Raw genomic sequence first — 20,264 nt, 5'->3', positions numbered from 1 at the left:
AGGGAGGTCAACCTGCTCTCCCTGGATTTGGTCAAAGATTTAACCTATTGCGCCACCGGGGGCTCCAAGGTAATGGTGTAACAATACAATGATGTTTATTTATTTATTTATTTATCGTGTCATCTGCAACCAGAACATTGTATTGCATTTCTAACAGAACAAAACAAACAAACAAACAGATAAAAAAACACAAATTTTGCAAACTTGGTAGCTGATTAAATGTCCTTTGACCAGTATCTGGCCACTTGGAGAGCCTCTGGTGTTGCCGCAAGAAGGTCCTCCATCGTGCACATAGCAGGGCTCAGGGTGCATTGCAGCAGGTGGTCAGTGGTTTGCTCTTCTCCACACTTGCATGTCGTGGATTCCACATCATAGCCCCATTTCTTAAGATTGGCTCTGCATCTTGTGGTGCCAGAGCGCAGTCTGTTCAGCGCCTTCCAAGTCGCCCAGTCTTCTGTGTGCCCAGGAGGGAGTCTCTCATTTGGTATCAGCCATTGGTTGAGGTGCTGGGTTTGAGCCTGCCACTTTTGAACTCTTGCTTGCTGAGGTGTTCCAGCGAGTGTCTCTGTAGATCTAAGAAAACTATTGGCTGCAACTTCCCGGCGGATGTCAGGTGGTGCAATACCGGCTAAGCAGTGTAATTTCTCCAGTGGTGTAGGGCGCAGACACCCTGTGATAATGCGGCATGTCTCATTAAGTGTGGTTTTTTAGTGTGGTGAGATGTGTTCCACACTGGGCATGCGTACTCAGCAGCAGAGTAGCATAGTGCAAGGGCATATGTCTTCACTGTATCTGGTTGTGATCCCCAGGTTGTGCCAGTCAGCTTTCGTATGATATTGTTTCTGGCTCTTAATGAGACATGCCGCATTATCATGGGGTGTCTGCGCCCTACACCACTGGAGAAATTACACTGCTTAGCCAGTATTGCACCACCTGAATCTGCCGGGAAGTAGCAGCCAATAGTGAAAGGACCAAGGCAGAGACATCTCCAGCTCATCCCTTGTTTGGGTATCAGCCAGCACGTCAACGACTTAAATCTAGACATAGTTTTCTAAGATCTACAGAGACACTCGCTGGAACACCTCAGCAAGCGAGAGTCCAAAAGTGGCAGGCCCAAACCCAGCACCTCAACCAATGGCTGATACCCAATGAGAGACTCCCTTCTGGGCACACAGAAGACTGGGCGACTTGGAAGGCACTGAACAGACTGCACTCTGGCACCACGAGATGCAGAGCCAACCTTCAGAAATGGGGCTACAAAGTGGAATCCTTGGCATGCGAGTGTGGAGAAAAGCAAACCACTGACCACTTGCTGCAATGCAACCTGAGCCCTGCCACATGCACCATGGAGGACCTTCTTGCAGCAACACCGGAAGCACTCCAAGTGGCCAGATACTGGTCAAAGGACATTTAACCAACTACCAAACTCACAAGATGTGTATTTTTGTCTGTTTGCTTTGTTCTGTTAGAAATGTAATATATAATGGACTGGTTGCTCTGACACGACAAACAAACAAAACAACATTATTATTATTATTATTATTATTATTATTATTATTATTATTATTGGAGCCCCTGGTGGCGCAGTGGGTTAAACCCCAGTGCCAGCAGGACTGAAGACCGACAGGTCGCAGGTTCGAATCCGGGAGAGGCGGATGAGCTCCCTCTATCAGCTCTAGCTCCTCATGCAGGGACATGAGAGAAGCCTCCCACATCAAATTATCCAGGCATCCCCTGGGCAACGTCCTTGCAGACGGCCAATTCTCTCACACCAGAAGTGACTTGCTCCTGACACGACAAAAATTATTATTATTATTATTATTATTATTATTATTATTATTATTATATGACAGTGTAGAAGAGGCCTATATTAGAAGACCTTGCCTGTCTAGAGATGCTTTTAGGTTGTGTGACATTTTTGTACTGGAGAGGGAAACAGAAGCACTTACCTTGTTTTAATGCCTGTCTTCAGTTCTTGCTCCCATATATCCATATTGATATCAGATGAAACATCTAATCCAAGTCCTCCTTGAAGAGTAATCACACTTTGCAAACCGGACTGAAGTGGGATTGCCTAGGTAGTAGAACAATATTGAGATCATTCTGATAATAGTCTGTTACTTGCAGTCCAATCTTACTTGTACCTGTTCTGAAATTAGTCCCTCAGAGTTCAATGTGTAAGTAAGTATATACGTCATACAATTTTTTCCTATGTCACGTCTTATTATTTAAAGACTAGACTGAAGGAGGCTGTCATTGTTTATTGTTCTCATAAAATCACAGTTCTATTTTCATTCCTCACTTGCCTTTCTCCAAACCAGTCTTCCCCTGCTGCTTTCAAGGTATGTTGTAATACAACTTCTATTATTTCCAACCAGGGCGATTCCATACTGGCTGGGGATGATTTGGATGCATAATAATACATTTGAAGGTCGCCAAGTTGGGGCAACATCTATCTATCTATCTATCTATCTATCTATCTATCTCTCTCTCTCTCTATCTATCTATCTATCTATCATCTATCTATCTATATCGATCTATCTATCTATCTATCATTTATTTATTAAAAACTTTTCTATCCCGATCTTCTCTACCTCCGTAGAGGGACTCAGACCAGCTAACAGCAAGGATTCAGTGTTCACAAACAAACTTTTAAAACATCATATATAAACGTTAAAAATACATATCAAATAAAAAAGCATACTAAAACATTTGCCAGGATAAAAACAACGTCCAACTCAATCCGCACATTGTGGTCAATACCTTAGTCAATTACTGGTTTCAGCCATCACTCTACAAATGCCTTGTTCCACAACCAAGACTTCACTTGCTTCCTAAATGTCAGGAGGGAGGGGCAGTTCTAATTTCATTCAGGAGAGAGTTCCATAGCTAGGGAGCCACCACAGAAAAGGCCCTGTCTCTCGTCCCCACCAAACGCGACTGCAAGGGTGACAGGACTGAGAGCAGGGCTTCTCTGGAAGATCTTAACGTCCTTGATGGTTCACAGGAGATAATACATTCGGACAGAGCTAGAACTATAAAGGGTTTTGTAGGTTAAAACTAGCACTTTGAATTGAGCTTGGAAGCTAATTGGCAGCCAGTAGAGCTGGCACAACAAGGGAGTTGTGCGCTCCCTGTATCCCGCTCCTGTGAGTAACTTGGCTGCCGAGCGTTGGACTAATTGCAGCTTCTAGGCAGTCTTCAGAGGCAACCCCACATAGAGAGTATTGCAGTAGTCTATACGGGATGCAACCAGAGTGTGGACCACCATAGCCAAGTCATTCTTCAAACCTCAGACCTAAAATGGGCTCTGTTTAAAATTAGAATTTTAGATTCTAAAATAAGAAATAGTGTGGCCCAAGAGAGTGAAATCCAGACACTTGGGCCCCTTCCACACAGCCTTTTATCCCAAGATCTGATCCCAGATTATCTGTTCATCTCAGATTGTCTGGCAGTGTAGACTCATACAGAGGCAGCCCTAGGTAATTTTCAATGGTAAGCAAACAGTATTTTGGCGACCCCCCTCCCCCAACCAATCATTGATATATATTTTCTGTTCGTCGTGGGAGTTCTGTGTGCCATATTTGGTTCAATTCCATCATTGGTGGAGTTCAGAATGCTCTTTGATTGTACGTGAACTATACATCCCAGTAACTACACTTGCCGCACTTGCTCCCTTGCCTGGCCCGCTTTGGGTCCGGAGGCGTGCCTGAAGACCCCGGAGTGTGCACCAAAAGCCACCTCTTCTCCTGACTTTTTCCTCAGCCACTGGGACCAAGAGAGAGAGAGAGAGAGAGAGAGAGGTGGAGATGCCCACCTTTCCTGAAGGTAGGCGCAAAAACAAAGGAAGGAGCAGAGGTAGGAGATACCTCCAGCCGGAGGGGCTCTCTCTCTCTCTCTCTCTCTCTCTCTTGGTCCCAATGGCTGAAGAGAAAGTCAGGAGAAGAGGCGACTTTTGGTGCGCACGCTGGGGTCTTCAGACACGCCTCCAGACCCGAAGCGGGCCAGGCGTGGCGGCTCCTCCCCTTGCCCACCCGCGGATTGGGGAGAGGAGGCGGGTGGAGCGCCGGGGGATCGGGAAAGGGAGCCGGTCATGGGGAAGGGATCGAACGCGGAGAAAGATTGAGCGCCGGCTCTGCTCGCGCACCCGGTGGCCAGGTGGAGTAGGAATGAGAGGGGCTAGGCAAGGCTCAAGGGCCCGGCCCTTTTCGGAAGAGGATCGCCCGGCAGTGAGGAAAGAAAGCCGAGACTCCCCCCGGACTGCTAGGGCTGTTGTGAGCCGAGGGGGCGCTCCTCAAGTGGCGGTCGAGGGGCATTTAGAGAGGCGCCTCTGCACCCCTGGCAAAAAAAAGTGTTCTGCGACCGCTTACTTCGAGTAATGGACGAGCCGCCCCTGCTCATATATTCCAGTTCAAAGCAGATAATCTAGGATCTGATATTTGGATATAGGGCAATCTGGAGCCAGTCTTAGAATTTGGCATGAATAATAGAACCCGATAATTGTGCATTTAGGGTTATTTTGTTTTAAGGAAGCCATTACAGTACACTTCTCAATGGATCCAATGTCCACATTTTCACTTATCCATGCTCCTAAAAATATTCCCCTCACCAGAAGTGTTTGTGGATCTCTCTAGGGCCCCATCTACATTGCCATATAAAATTCAGATTATCTGCTTTGAACTAAATTATGTGGCAGTGTAGACTCATATAATCCAGTTCTGAGCAGATTTGTTGTTCATTCGTTCAGCCGCTTCTGACTCTTTGTGACTTCACGAACCAGCCCACGCCAGAGCTCCCCATCGGCCGTCACCACCCACAGCTCCTTCAAGGTCAAGCCAGTCACTTCAAGGATACCATCCATCCATCTTGCCCTTGGTCGGCCCCTCTTCCTTCTTCCTTCCATTTCCCCCAGCTTCTCTAAACTTTCCAGTCTTCTCATTATGTGCAGATAATCCGGATTATATGGCAGTGAAGGAAGGGCCTAGGTCTTCCAATGTGACTCTTTCATATGTTCCCAGTTGAAATATAATAAAAATATAGGCTTCACCAGTTTCAGATATCCATGAGTGTCTTGGAACGTAGCCTCCAAATATCCAGGGATTGTTTTTAATTGCAGTTAATTAGAGTCTGCCTGGAGCTTGTGATGCTGTCTTCAGTCACAAAAGAGTAGATTTATCTTTCATTCCTTAGAGACAATGCTACACTTTAAAAAATCTACAAAATCTCCCCCATGCAACCCTAATTGTTTGGTCAATAAGGAAGGAAAGGCAGTAAATGTAGAGAAAGAAAGAATATCCTCCAGATAAAGAGAGAAAAAGAATATTTATCACTACGGATGGGAGAAAACATAACATCCATAAGAATCAGTAAGGCAAGAAGCAAAACTACCTGGGCTGGAGGGCAAGCAGGAAAGAGGAGAGAAATAACACTCATGGAAGTAACAGGGAAAGATCAATAGGATGTGAACAGGTACAAAAGAGATTCTAACCCTAGTGAAACTGAGTACTATCAATATATTCTAAGAATTCAATAGAAACCAGTATATCATTAAGTGTGATGAAAATAGAACAGGGTAAGGACCTTGTCACACTGGGATATAATCCATTTATTTATTTATTACTAGCTTGGGGACCCGGCGCTCCCTGGGTTATTTCAGAAAGTGGGTAATGGGGTTCTGTATGCCAAGTTTGGTCTTTATTGGTCATTGGATGATGGTTGCATTGTTTTCAGGAAGTGAGTGAAGGTACTGCGAGTCCCATCATCCATCGTCCATTCTCCTCCAAACAGCACCGGGATGTAAAGTGGCTCATGAGGGCTCTGAGTGCCAAGTTTGGTCTTGATCGGTCATTAGATGAGGTTTGCAGCAATCTTGGGAAGTGAGTGGAGGTACTTGAAGTGCAGGTATTGCAAGTCCCATCATCTATGGTGCATCCTCCTCCAAAGCATACCAGGATGTAGAGTGGGTCATGGGGGCTCTGTGTGCCAAGTTTGGTCTTGATCAGTCATTGGCAAGGGTCTCAGTGGTCTCAGGAAGTGAGTGAAGTTACTGCAAGTCCCATCATCCATCTCCAAATTCTTCCAAACCGCACCAAGATGTAGAGTGGGTCATGTGGGCTCTCTGTGTGAATTGTGGTCCTGATACATCATTGTTGGCAGTTGTAATGGTCTCAGGAAGGAAGTGCGGGTATTGCAAGTCCCATAATCTATGGTGCATCCTCCTCCAAAGCATACTAGGATGTAGAGTGCGTCATGGAGACTCAGTGTGCCAAGTTTGGTCTTTATCGGTAATTGGATGAGGGTTGCAGTGGTCTCAGGAATTGAGGAAAGGTACTGCAAGTCCCAAAATCCATGGTCTATCCCCAGTCAAACCACACCAGTGCGTAAAGTGGGCCATGAGGTCTGTGTGCCAAGTTTGGCTGAGAGGGGAAAGGAAATGTGCATATGGTTTCTGATTGACCAGCTTCAACAGGAGCCCCTGGTGGTGCCAGGGGTTAAACCCCTGTGCCGGCAGGACTGAAGACCCACATGTCACAGGTTTGAATCCAGGGAGAGCATAGATGAGCTCCCTCTGTCAGGTCCGGCTCCCCATACGGGGACATGAGAGAAGCCTCCCACAAGGATGATAAAACATCAAAACATCCGACCATCCCCTGGGCAACGTCCTTGCAGATGGCCAATTCTCTCACACCGGAAGCGACTTGCAGTTTCTCAAGTCACTCCTGACACACACAAAAGTTCAAAATATACTTCCCCCATGATGATTCCTCATCAGTATCTTGTGCAATCATTTCTAGGTCATACCTGTTGATGATCCATCAGTAGCACATTCCCTTTGACCACACTTGTGGGTTCCCCGGTGCTCGAAAAGAACTTTGACATAAGGTCTGCATATCCTTCAAAGAACACAATGGGTCGCAACTGAACATCAAGCAAGATGGCAGACATCCCAGCCATGAAATCCTCCTCCTCCTCCACTAGGCCACCTCCTCCCAGTATGCCTTCAAAACCTTTTGCCTCAAGGACTACCTGGAATACACAGAAAACAGACAGCAGGATGCACAAGTATTGTTTTGTCTTCATTGGTAAATCACCATTTCATAAATCCTTTTCTCTAACAAAAGAGATCACTTTCCTTTTTAAGTACAAATTTTTAGAAGAGGGAAAGGGAGACAAGGAGGGGGTTCCTTGCTGTGTTTCCTTGAAAAGGAAGAAAGGGTTATCCATCCTTCTGAATAGCTTTGAGAACGAAAACACAAGGACAGTCTTCTCCACTCTGGTTTAGGATTATAATTCCCATCATTTCTGACCATGGACTATGCCAGCTGAGGTTAATGAAAAGCCATATGTAGTGAATCTTACCTAGCAGGCTGGAAAAGAAGTATGGCAAACCTCCATTTTGAGAGTGTAAGCCAGGGAAGCAGCCATCTTGAGTGAGGATAGCTAGAAGATGGGAGAAGTTTGAGGTCTCCTGGGGTTGGCTAGAGCAGTTGGGAAGAGCCAAGTCTTAGGAGGGAAAAGATTTTAGCTTCTGTGAGAGTTGAAAACTGGGAGCTGGTGGGAGAAGAAGTGTTTTTGAAACTGGGTTTTCAGGGAGAGAGCGTCTGTGTCAGAAAGGGTTGATTAGCTGACAGGAGAAAGGTCAGACAGCAACCAGATTTCTTGTGTGAGATAACACAAGAGATTAGCTCTCTAGACTGAGTTAGTTAGCAGGAAGAACTCTGGGAAGAGTTAGCTGATAACTCAGGGGACTACCTAGGATAGGTTAGTCAGAAACTCATTACTATTTATCTGAAGTAGAGTGAGGGATTTTTGTTACTAGCAGCTAGATCTGTTTGATTAGCTCTGTATGTAACTAAGTGAAGAAACTCATTCTAGCAACCATCAAGCTGTAGAACTTTTGTAACAAGTCGAGCGTTTTGTGCCTCTCAGAAGTAGTTAGTTGTCTGTTTTTATAAATAAATCTTTTGCTATTTAACTTTCAAAAAAGGTCTCTATCGCTCCTCAATCTATCAGTAATCCTTTGTGATAATTCCAACATCTTTAGCAGCCTGATTCTACATAGAATCATAGAATCAAAGAGTTGGAAGAGACCTTATGGGCCATCCAGTCCAACCCCCTACCAAGAAGCAGGAATATTGCATTCAAATCACCCCTGACAGATGGCCATCCAGCCTCTGTTTAAAAACTTCCAAAGAAGGAGCCTCCACCACACTCTGGGGCAGAGAGTTCCACTACTGAACGGCTCTCACAGTCAGGAAGTTCTTCCTCATGTTCAGATGGAATCTCCTCTCTTGTAGTTTGAAGCCATTGTTCCATTGCGTCCTAGTCTCCAAGGAAGCAGAAAACAAGCTTGCTTCCTCCTCCATGTGGCTTCCTCTCACATATTTATACATGGCTATCATATCTCCTACAGAAAGGTCTCTTATCCAAACAGTCATTCGGGAAGCTAGGGGAAAAGCAGTATTGGTGGAAATGGGTAAAGTTTCCCTGTGGTGGCCCCTCGGCTATGGAACGCCCTCCCTAGGGAGATTAGATTGGCTCCCTCACTCTTAACGTTTCGGAGACAAGTTAAGACATGGTTATATGAGCAAGTGTTTACAAGTGCAGAGTAACTAACATAGGAAATGGAATCACACGACAATGGAACTTGGACAATGTTATTTAACTAGGAGACGCTGATGATAATGATGTTGGTTTTTATTGTTTTTATTGCTTCTATTGTGATTTTATACTGTTTTAATGCTCGATTTGTATTTTGTTATGTGTACTGACTTGTAAACCGCCTTGAGTCACTGATAGGGCTGAGAAAGGAGGTATACAAGTATAGTAAATAAATAAATATTAATTAAAATGGGCTTCAATTGGGAAGAAACAAAATGGGATAAGATATTAAAGTTGGAAAAAAAATTGGTAACAAATATATATAATTTATTGTTAACTTGGTTAACTGAAAAAGAACAAATTAAATTATGTATTAAATCAAATTAAATGAAGTGGGCACAGAATTTAAGAAGACCAGTTCAAATGAAAGAATGGGAACAAATGTGGAACAAAAAACTGAAATATACTTATGCCATGGATTTAAAGGAGAATTGGTTGGAAATGTTCCACAGATGGTATACTACACCGAAACAACTGTATAAAACAGTATCTGACAGTATACTGGAAACGTCATGATCAAGTTGGATCATTTTACCATATGTGGTGGTCTTGTAAAATAGCATCAATTTATTAGTCAAAAATTCACGAAGAGACACAAAAAAACTTTAAAAGATTCTTTTTTAAAAAAAACAACAGAATATTATCTTTTAGGATTTACAGATTTAGATCTACAATTAAATGAAGAAGAAGACAAGCTCTTTACATATATTATGACTGCTGCCAGAATTGTTTTCGCGGGAGAATGGAAACAAGAATTAAATCCGCCCATTGACGGGTGGTTAGATAAAATGAGGGAGATAAAAGATATGGATGAACTGACTTTTTTGCCGAAAAAGAATACCGGGAATACTTTTAAAAGAACAAATTGGGATCTCTTCAATAGCTATCTGGAGAGCTCCGAAAAACAGAGGTTAAAATGGACAGTTTTTATTTACTGATTTTGATAAAAGAAAGACTTTAACCAAGAAGATGAAATAGAAGTCAATTTTTATTTTATTTTTGTAGTATTTTTACCCTTTTTTTCTCTTTACTTGTATCTCTCTCTATCTCTCACTTTTTTCCCCTCCCCTTTCCTATTTTTTTATTGTTCTCACTCTTTCGTTGTATTATTATAAAACTTAATAAAATCTTTAAAAAAATAAAATAAATACCTGAGCTGCTTGGAGCTGGTGGCCATGACTAAGGATATTGAAACTGGTGGTGCTCTTTCTTAGGAGACCTGCATCAGAGAACAGCAACCCCAGACCAAAGGTAGAGAGCGAGTCACTAGTAACTGAAAATAGAAAGAGAGAGAGAGATTGATATTGTGATCGGACGGGGGGGGGGGGGGGGGTAGGCTGGAAAGGAGGAAGAAGTCCACATGAAGAAGTAACAAGAATACTTACAACACAAATATTTTTTAAAAAATGTTTTCCTAAATAAACCGTTTCATATTACAAAATGCTGAGGATCCTGTACTATGGCACATCACATGAATTTACTTCAAAGAATTTCAGATTTAACTAAAGAGCAGTATGTTTGAGAAGAACAAGAGGTGAGATAGATAGACTGATAGAGTTGGAGACCACAAGGGCCATCCAGTCCAATCCCTCTCCAGGAGGTCTTCTTCAGATTTTGAGCTGTGGAAGGAACTCTCAGGAAGTAAATTGTTTTATGAGTTATATGAGTTTTATGATCCCACAGACGGGATTTCACTTTTTTTCAGAAGTACAGGAGAGATGGAGCAGATCTGATTTTGTTTGGGAGGGAATTCCATAGCCATGGGGCTACCATGGAGAAGGCCCTGTCTCTCATCCCCACCAAGTGTGATTGCGATGGTGGGGGAACTGAGAGCGGGGTCTCCTGTGATTATCTTAAGGTCCTAGGTGGCTCGTAGTGGGAGATACGTTAGGACAGATAAACTGGTCCTTTATAGGCCAAAACCAGCACTTTGAATTGTGCTCGGAAGCTAACAGGCAATCCTCAAAGCCCGAGATGCTTGTCTGTTTTTAAGATAAATGCATTTTGTCTGCATTTTAGATGGGTGAGGAGTCAGCTGTTTTATCCCTGTAGTAGGCAGTAAGAGCATCTTGAGCTTTGGAGAGTTTCTGTTCAATCATTTCAAAGCTCCCTGCTTGAGCAGTGGTGGCACAATCTTCACTATATAGTGTTGAACCTATTGAACGAATCCAAGGTGCTGAACCAATTGAATGAATAGATTTCAGAACCATGGATAAATCCTTTAAAACTTGGATAGAGGCCATACAACTGGCACAGCAACTGCCAGCCACCATTGACCCCTATGTCCTCCCAGGTGTATCCCTGAATTATTATCCTATCAGAGGCGGCCCTAGGTAACTTTCAACAGTAAGCAAACAGTATTTTGGCAGCCCCCCCCCCCCCCGCCAAACCAATCATTGATATATATTTTCTGTTCGTCATGGGAGTTCTGTGTGCCATATTTGGTTCAATTCCATCATTGGTGGATTTCAGAATGCTCTTTGATTTTAGGTGAACTATACAGCCCAGTCATTACAACTCACACATGTCAAGGTCTATTTTCCCCCAAGAGCGCCCCTGGGCAAAATCAACTATACTGCGAATGCTTACTTTGCGTAATGGGTTGAGCCGCCCCTGTATCCTATGGTTGTAAAATTAGACCTTATTTTTTGAACTCTTGTCTTCAAGCATCAGATGTTCTAATACTCCATTTTCCTCATTTCAGAATGAAAAACTCTTTAAATAAAAGGCCACTGTTTATTTCCCTTTTTTGGAGGGAAGAAATTATTTTTGTATTTACCTGCCAGTGTTCTCAAGAAAGAGATGGAGCTGCCAAGGTTAGTTGAGAAGAAATAGTAATTATTTATCTGTGGATCTTTCAGCACATCTTTGATAACCTGTCTGGGATCAGGAAAGGACAGAGATATGTTAATATGAAGTGAAAAGATGGCACATGGACTAGTTGTACCTACATGTGAGACCAATTTATATACATATTCAATCTGAGCTGGCATTCTGAATAGTATTCTTACCAGCATTTTAAGGAATAGAAATAGATACAGTTCTTTCTCCCTGATGTAGAAAATGGGCTATACTCTTAAAAACAAAGAGAGAGAACTTTGTTTTGCAAGTGTAGTTTGGTTTCTCCTGCTGTTATGGCCCATTTTCCAGACAATTCTTCAAATCTTGTAGGGTCCTTGGACGGTTCACATAAACACGGGATTTCAAAAAGCCCCATACAAGATTTGAAGACCGACATTCAAGAGGGAACTGCCAACATAATGCCTGCTATGCTGGCAAGAGTCATGACAAATGCCAGAAATCGGTTTACTATTATTATTATTATTATTATTATTAACTTTATTTATACCCCGCTAACATCTCCTGAAGGTCTCGATGCGGCTTACAAAGGCCAACGCCACAACGAAACAACAGCATAACAAATAGAACAGTAAAACTCATAAAGCAAATAATAAAACATCAAGCAAAACAATAAAACACTAAAAACATGACACTGTGACGCATTTAAAACCTAAGGCCGGGCCAAATGTGATGGACAAAATTTAAAAAGTGCTGGACCTGACAGGTGAAATGTAGAGGTTTTTTTGAGGTAGGTGCAATGTGCAGACAATTCTAAATCTCTAACAAAGTGCATTTGGGACATGATGCTAGAAGTTCCTATTCTGAAAAGGCACACTGGAACAGCCAGGTCTCCAGGCTCTTCCTAAAGACTGCCAATGTTGGGGCTTGTCTGATGCCTTGGGGAGAGAGTTCCAGAGTCGAGGGGCCACCACAGAGAAGGCCCTGTCCCTCGTCCCCACCAAATGCGCTTGCGACGCAGGTGGGATCGTGAGCAGGGCCTCTCCAGATGATCGAAGGGATCGTGTGGGTTCATATATGAATATGCGGTCATGCAGGTAGGCAGGTCCCAAACTGTTTAGGGCTTTGTAGGTGAGCACCTGCACCTTGAATTGGGACTGGAAGATGAATGGCAGCCAATGGAGCTCCTTAAACAGGAGGGTTGACCTCTCTCTGTAAGGAGCACCAGTTAACAACCTGGCCGCCGACCGTTGGACCAGTTGGAATTTCTGAACCGTTTTCAAGGGCAGCCCCACATAGAGCGCATTACAGTAGTCCAATCTAGAGGTTTACTCAGTGTATGGAGAATGGGGGACGTCACTTACCTAATTTGATCTTCAAAACTACATAAAACAAAACATTAGGTATGTGCCTACATTATAAAAAAAAATTCTGATTAATACAATGGGTTTTATTAAGTTTTGAAAAAAGGAAGTTATGCTGCTGCACCCTGTATATGTGCATTGTAATCTGCCCTGAGTCCCTGCAGGGTGAGAAGGGTGGAATATAAATACAGCAAACAAACAAACAAACAAACAAAAAAACAAATAAATATGGGAATGGGAAAAATTATAACTTTTGGCTCTCGAAGACCTGCTATCAATCACAGGAGACAATACTAGATAAGACCATAATTCTTATTATGAAGTAGACCAAGGTTTCTACCTGTTTGGATGATTATGGGAGTGTACAATGCTTTGAATTTTTGACAGTAAAAATCTTGACATTTCTGGTTCAATTTCTCGGGTGGCCAGCAGGATATTGGTGAAGTCCATTGGTGTGGGATCATTGTCCAACAGGATTTCTGCAGCAGCCAGCCTTGACGTTTTGGGATAAGGCTTCCGTACTTGATGGAAAATGCGCTTCATTGCCATTTTAACCTGGTGTCAGAATTGAAGAATCAAATGGATTTCTTTTAGTGTGACAATTCTGGCAAATTGATTTGTACATAGTTTCTCTTCAGCTGAAGATCATTCATAGCCAGAGCTTTCTACTTAGCATGCTAGGATTTTTTTTAAATCACTGGTATTAGTATTTATTTATGTTAGTAGTGGGCTCTTGGGTTTGGATCTAGACCACTATCCCTCATAGACACCAAAATCTATGGATGCTCAAGTGCCAGTACTGTATATAATAAATTATAATAACAACAACACTTTATTTGTACCCCGCTACCATCTCCCCAAGGGAATCGGTGTGGCTTATATGAGGCCGAGCCCGAATACAACAATACAAGCAATAACAACAGTACAAGCAAATTAAAATAAAACATAGACAATAAAATATACAACATTATCAATAAGACAACACACAATTAAAACAGTGGGAAGGCCAAATGTAAAATTAACATTGGAAGTATTGCGGGGACATAGACGAGAAGGTGATAGTGGCGTTTGTGGAAGGGCATATGAGCAGACCTAAAAAATGTAAAGTGCTTTGGAGGACAAAATGCTATGGAATTAATTATTCCAGGAAAGCACACTGGAACAACCATGTCTTCAAGCTCCTCCTAAGACTGCCAAAGTTGGGCCTGTCTGATGTCTTTAGGGAGTGAGTTCCAGAGTCGAGGGGCCACCACCGAAAAGGTCCTCTCCCTCGTCCTCACCAATCGTGCCTGTGATGCTGGTGGGATTGAGAGCAGGGCCTCTCCGAATGATCGAAGGGATTGTGTAGGTTTGTATACAGAGATGCGGTCACGCAGGTAGGCGGGTCCCAAACTGTTCAGGGCTTTGTAGGTAAGAACCTGCACCTTGAATTGAGTCCGGTAAATGAATGGCAGCCAGTGGAGCTCCTTGAACAGGAGGGTTGACCGCTCCCTCTAAGGCACCCCAGTTAACAACCTGGCTGCCGCCCGTTGGATCATCTGAAATTTCCGGGCCATTTTTAAGGGCAGCCCCACGTAGAGTACATTGCAGTAATCCAGTCTAGAGGTGACTAAGGCATGGACCATTTTGGCCAGATCCGCCTTCCTGAGGTACAGTCGCAGCTGGCGCATGAATCTTAATTGTGCAAAGGCCCTCCCGGCCACCACCGATGCCTGAATCTCAAACGTAAGTGAAGAATCCAGGAGGACCCCCAAACTGCGGACCTGTGACTTCAGGGGGAGTGCAACACTGTCCAGCACAGGTTGGCACCCTATACCCCGGTCTGGTTTACGATCTATTAGATGCAGACGCTATACGGGCAGAATCACAGAATAAAATGCTGTCCCTTGTTGGAGTTCAGCCTGTGGTTGTGTCTAATGATCAAGGTACTCTTGATGTTGGGAGTGACAATGAGGTTCATGTTTCTAATGATGTGGTTGCTCTAGATTCAGAGAATGACAATGGGATTCCTGTTCAAAGTGATTTTTCTGATGGGAATGTTCCTGAAGGGTTTGGGGCTGATGGTATATTCCCTAGACCTGAATTGCTACCAGGGAATTTCTAAGGCTTTGAGCCTGAGAAAAGCTCGGCACCTGGGCCAGCTGCAGAAATTAATGAGCCAGTAGATAGGAGAAATGCTTTCAGTCAGCACAGACAAACAAACCAAACTCTCAGGTGCTCTGCCAGATTGCGAGAGAGATTGATAACAGAGTCAAAGCTGAAAAGAAATCAATTCCTGGCCATTTGGGATATAGAGTAGACTAGGGGATAAAGGTGCCAAATACAAAATCTGTAGCCAGATGAAGAAATGTTGGAATTGAGTCAAGACATTGTCCCAGGTCTCTGGAAGCCTTGCCTTGGATAGATTCCTGTGCTAAGTGCCTTGTCTGATTCTTGTTCAAGTTCTGGGGTTTTACCTTGGAAGTTTCAGTATTTGTTTTCATGAACTCTGATGGACTAATTTCCTGGATTATTTATTTCTATCTATCTTTCTACCTAATTGGATTTACCTATTTTTGTGAATTGTGTTTTTTTTTTACTGCTACTGCTTTTAAAATATCTTCAATAAACTGCTTGCATTTTTACTCAGCTGTGTGGTGTTTAAAGTCTGAGGGCTTTCCCTGGCTAGAGTGTAACACCCCTTATATAAATTCGTGAAATCAACATTTGCTTTTGGGATTAAAAAGACAACATATTGAAGCCATTGAATTGTTGTAGGTTTTTTCCGGGCTGTATGGCCATGGTCTAGAGGCATTCTCTCCTGATGTTTCACCTGCATCTATGGCAAGCATCCTCAGAGGTTGTGAGGTCTGTTGGAATTAGGAAAAAGGGGTTTATATATCTGTGGAATGACCAGGGTGAGACAAAGGACTCTTGTCCGCTGGAGCTAGGTGTGAATGTTTCAACTGACCACCTTGATTAGCATACAAGGGGCTGACTGTGCCTGGAGCAAACTTTTGTTGAGAGGTAATTAGATGTCCCTGCCTGCTTCCTCTCTGTTGTTGTGCTGTTGCAATTTTAGAGTTTTTTAATACTGGTAGCCAGATTTTGTTCATTTTCATGGTTTCCTCCTTTCTGTTGAAATTGTCCACATGCTTGTGTATTTCAGTGGCTTCTCTGTGTAGTCTGACATGGTGGTTGTGAGAGTGGTGCAGCATTTCTGTGTTCTCAAATAAAATGCTGTGTCCAGGTTGGTTCATGTGCTATAGCTGATTTCTCTGGTTGAAGTAGTCTGCAGTGCCTTTCATGTTCTTTGATTCATGTTTGGGCAATGCTGCATTTGGTGGTCCCTATGTAGACTTGTCCACAGCTGCATGGTACATGGTAGACTCCTGCAGAGGTGAGGGGATCCCTCTTGTCCTTTGCTGAACGTAGCATTTGTTGGATTTTCTTGGTGGGTCTGTAGATAGTTTGTATGTTGTGTTTCCTCATCAGCTTCCCTATGCGGTCAGATATATAAACCCCTTTTTCCTAGTTCCAACAGACTTCACTACCTTTGAGGATGCTTGCCACAGATGCAGGCAAAACGTCAGGAGAGAATGCCTCTAGACCATGGCCATACAGCACAAAAAAACTTACAACAACCCAGTGATTCCGGCCATGAAAGCCTTCAACAATACATTGAAGTCATTGAAGTTTATGGGTACAGAATCCATACATATGAAGGGCCTACTGTTGTTAAAATCATGCACAAAACATACTTGAACATTGCAACGAAAAAGCATAAAAGTACATATGTTCAAAATACATCTTTTCCCACTTTCCCACATAGAAACAACTAGAATGTTACATTAGAACTATTGGTTAGTATAGCATGCTGATTTAAATACTGGATTAAAACTGTGGCTAGGAAGTGAGAATTGGGTGGTGGCACATTGTGCCAGGATTTACTACATAGGTATGTAACTGCCACAGGTACATATTACTGTAGGGCATGGAGGATTCTATTTTTTAAAAAAAAAGATAAGTAAAAGTTATTTTTGAAGCAAGAATATTCCCATACCGTATTTGAGATATACTGTGTGGAGTACCTCTGTAGTGCGGATAGCGCTGTGGCGGAAACATCTGCAAAGCCCTCTTCTGCATAATACAGGAGGGTAGGAATGGATGACGGTATCAAAGCACTCTTCAGGGACAACAGATAAATCACCTTCTCGGAAACTTTGTTGGTACTTTTGAGGTTTTGCACCAGTGTCTCGATTTGAAGTCTTACTTCCTATTTAATTTGTGAAGAGGAAGAAAAAGAAGAATAAAAAGGGGGAATTGGAAAACAAGCTTACTCCCTCCTCCCTATGACATCCCCTCACATATTTATACATGGCCCTCATCCTGTCTCCTCTCAGCCTTCTCTTTTGAAGGCTAAACATGACCAGGTCTTTAAGCCGCTCATCATAGGGCTTGTTCCCCTTGATCATTGATCATTCCAGCGTGTCAACATCCCAGAATTAGACACAGTATTCCAGGTGTGGTCTAACCAAGGCAGAATAGAGGGGTAGCATGACTTCTCTAGATCTAGACACTATACTCTTATTTATGTAGGCCTAAATCCCATTGGCTCATGTCTAACTTGTTGTCCACGAGGACTCTAAGAATCACATTCAAAGAGTTTCAGAAATGGAATATATCACAATGTGATAAGTTCCGTAATGCAATGGTTCTCAACGTTCCTAATGCCGCGACCCCTTATTACAGTTCCCCATGTTGTGGCGACCCCTAACCATCAAATTATTTTCATTACTACTTCATAACTGTAATTTTGCTACTGTTATGAATAGTAATGTAAATATCTGATCTGCAGGATGTATTTTCATTCACTGGACTAAACTTTGCACAAATATCCAATACGCCCAAATTTGACTACTGGCGTGGTTGGAGGGGTTGATTTTGTCATTTGGGAGTTATAGTTGCTGGGATTTATAGTTCACCTACGATCAAAGTGCATTCTGAACTCCACCAATGATGGAATTGAACCAAACTTGGCACACAGAACTCCCAAGAGCAACAGAAAATACAGGAAGGGTTTGGTGGGCATTGACCTTGAGTTTTGGAGTTGTAGTTCACCTACTACAACTCCACGCCAGTAGTCAAAATCTGTCACTCCTTTCCACCTGCTACTAAGGAGGCTGTCGAAGTCCTGAACCGGTGCTTAGCCGCTGTGACGGTCTGGATGGGGGCGAACAAATTGAAATTGAATCCAGACAAGACAGAGGTGCTCCTGGTCAGTCGCAAGGCCGAACAGGGTATAGGGTTACAGCCTGTGTTGGACGGGGTCGCACTCCCCCTGAAGACACAGGTTCGCAGTTTGGGTGTGATCCTGGACTCATCGCTGAGCCTGGAGCCCCAGGTTTCGGCGGTGACCAGGGGAGCATTCGCACAGTTAAGACTCGTGCGCCAACTGCGACCGTACCTTGGGAAGCCTGACTTGGCCACGGTAGTCCACGCTCTGGTTACATCCCGTCTTGACTACTGCAACGCTCTCTACGTGGGGTTGCCTTTGAAGACGGCCCGGAAGCTCCAACTAGTCCAACGGGCGGCAGCCATGGTATTAACAGGAGCTGGGCGCAGGGAGCACACAACTCCTCTGTTGTACCAGCTTCACTGGCTACCGATTAGCTACCGAGCCCAATTCAAAGTGCTGGTTTTGACCTTTAAAGCCCTAAACGGTTCTGGCCCTACATACCTATCCGAACGTATCTCGGCCTATCAGCCCACCAGGACCCTTAGATCTTCAGGAGAAGCCCTTCTCTCTATCCCACCTGCTTCACAGGTGCGGCTCGTGGGAACGAGAGATAGGGCCTTTTCTGCGGTGGCCCCCCGGCTTTGGAATGCCCTCCCTACTGAATTAAGATCAGCCACCTCGCTAATGGCATTTAGGAAAAAACTAAAAACTTGGATGTTTGAGCAAGTCTTCAATTGACCTTCATCGTGATGTTTTATCTGACCATGGATTAGCAATCAAGACAACGAATTGGATGATGATTTTAACTATGAGATGTCCCGATCTGTATTGGTGGCCCAATACTGCGTATGTTTTTTGTATGTATTCTCAAAATTTTAGTTTTCTATGCTTAGTGAATTGTATATTTTAACATTGTATATTTTAACATGTTGTAAACCGCGATGAGTCGCCGCACGGGCTGAGATATCGCGGTATACAAGCATACCAATAAATAAATAAATAAATACATCCAGAGAGCACTGTGGACTCAAACAATGATGGATCTGGACCTAACTTGGCATGAATATTCAATATGCCCAAATGTAAACACTAGCAGAGTTTGGGGCAAATAGACGTTGACATTTGGGCGTTGTAGTTGTTGGGATTTATAGTTCACCTACAATCAAAGACATTCTGAACCCTACCAACGATATAATTAGTCCAAACTTCTCACACAGAACTCCCATGAGCAACAGAAAATACTGTTTTCTGATGGTCTTTGGTGACCCCTCTGACACCCCCTTGTGACCCCCCTGGGGGTCCCCACCCCCAGGTTGAAAAACACTGCCCTAGTGCTATAATGATAGAGAGTGAATGGATCCCAGGAAAGGAGCAGAAATAAAAGGAGACTTGTCTACTCACCTGCAAACCACACAGTTTCATTTGACACAACTTGCCAATGAGGCTACCAGTAACAATCATTCCTGTTTCCCATATATTTGGGTCTAGATTCTTCTTGTTGAGCTTAGACTGAAAGAGAATGGGAAATAGGTTATAGTAAAAATGGTTGCACAGATCTATGTATGTGCATATCTCAAGAAGAGCTGGTTCATACCTATGTGAAGAGCACAATTTGACTGAGCTCTGACTTGTATGATGTTTTCTGTGGCTTGGCACCAGTGGACAGAGCATGTGTATCTGTAGAGTTAGCTCACATGTTACTCTTTACAACTTTTTTTAAATGTCAGGAGCAACTTGAGAAACTGCGTCGCTTCTGGTGTGATGTGTGGAAATAAAGTCATAATAAATAAATAAATGTTTGGAAACAAATTCAAAAAATCACTATATTCTTGTATTTTAAATTCATTGATTTTGTTTTCAATTCTTAAAAGTTTAAAAAAAATAATGTTATGCTTTCATGGTATTTGTACTATTTAAGACTTCCTGTCCCTTCTTCCTCTCCTTCCTCCCTTCCTTTCCTCCTTCTTTCCCGTTCTTCATTTCCTTCCCCGTACTTTCCTTCCCTCCCTCCTTTCTTCATCCCCCTCCTTCCTTCCTTCTCCTTCCTTCCCTTCCTTCCTTCCTTCCTTCCTTCCTTCCTTCCTTCCTTCCCCTTCCCTTCCTTCCTTCCTTCCTTCCTTCCTTCCTTCCTTCCTTCCTTCCTTCCTATCACTCCTTCTTTCCTTTCCTTCATTCCCTTCGTTCCCTCCTCCCCTCCCTCCCTCCCTCCCTCCCTTTTTCCT

The 20,264-nt window shown here is 43.3% G+C and overlaps 1 protein-coding gene across 1 annotated transcript in view; it reads right to left on the bottom strand.

Moving 5' to 3' along the window:
- LOC132771165 (microsomal triglyceride transfer protein large subunit-like) overlaps window positions 1-20,264 on the bottom strand; it is a 53,102-nt gene that overhangs the window by 8,750 nt on the left and 24,088 nt on the right. Inside the window, exons 10-16 of the mRNA XM_067465692.1 lie at window positions 19,444-19,551; window positions 16,867-17,079; window positions 13,165-13,379; window positions 11,441-11,541; window positions 9,813-9,934; window positions 6,802-7,026; window positions 1,950-2,074 (exon numbers count right to left, since the gene is read on the bottom strand). Of these exons, the coding sequence (XP_067321793.1) occupies window positions 1,950-2,074; window positions 6,802-7,026; window positions 9,813-9,934; window positions 11,441-11,541; window positions 13,165-13,379; window positions 16,867-17,079; window positions 19,444-19,551 (1,109 nt within the window). The remainder of the gene's footprint in view (window positions 1-1,949; window positions 2,075-6,801; window positions 7,027-9,812; window positions 9,935-11,440; window positions 11,542-13,164; window positions 13,380-16,866; window positions 17,080-19,443; window positions 19,552-20,264) is intronic.

The sequence above is a fragment of the Anolis sagrei genome, chromosome 3 (assembly GCF_037176765.1).
Source record: "Anolis sagrei isolate rAnoSag1 chromosome 3, rAnoSag1.mat, whole genome shotgun sequence".
Classification (NCBI taxonomy): Eukaryota; Metazoa; Chordata; class Lepidosauria; order Squamata; family Dactyloidae; genus Anolis; species Anolis sagrei.
This window is presented reverse-complemented; position numbering and strand designations above follow the sequence as displayed.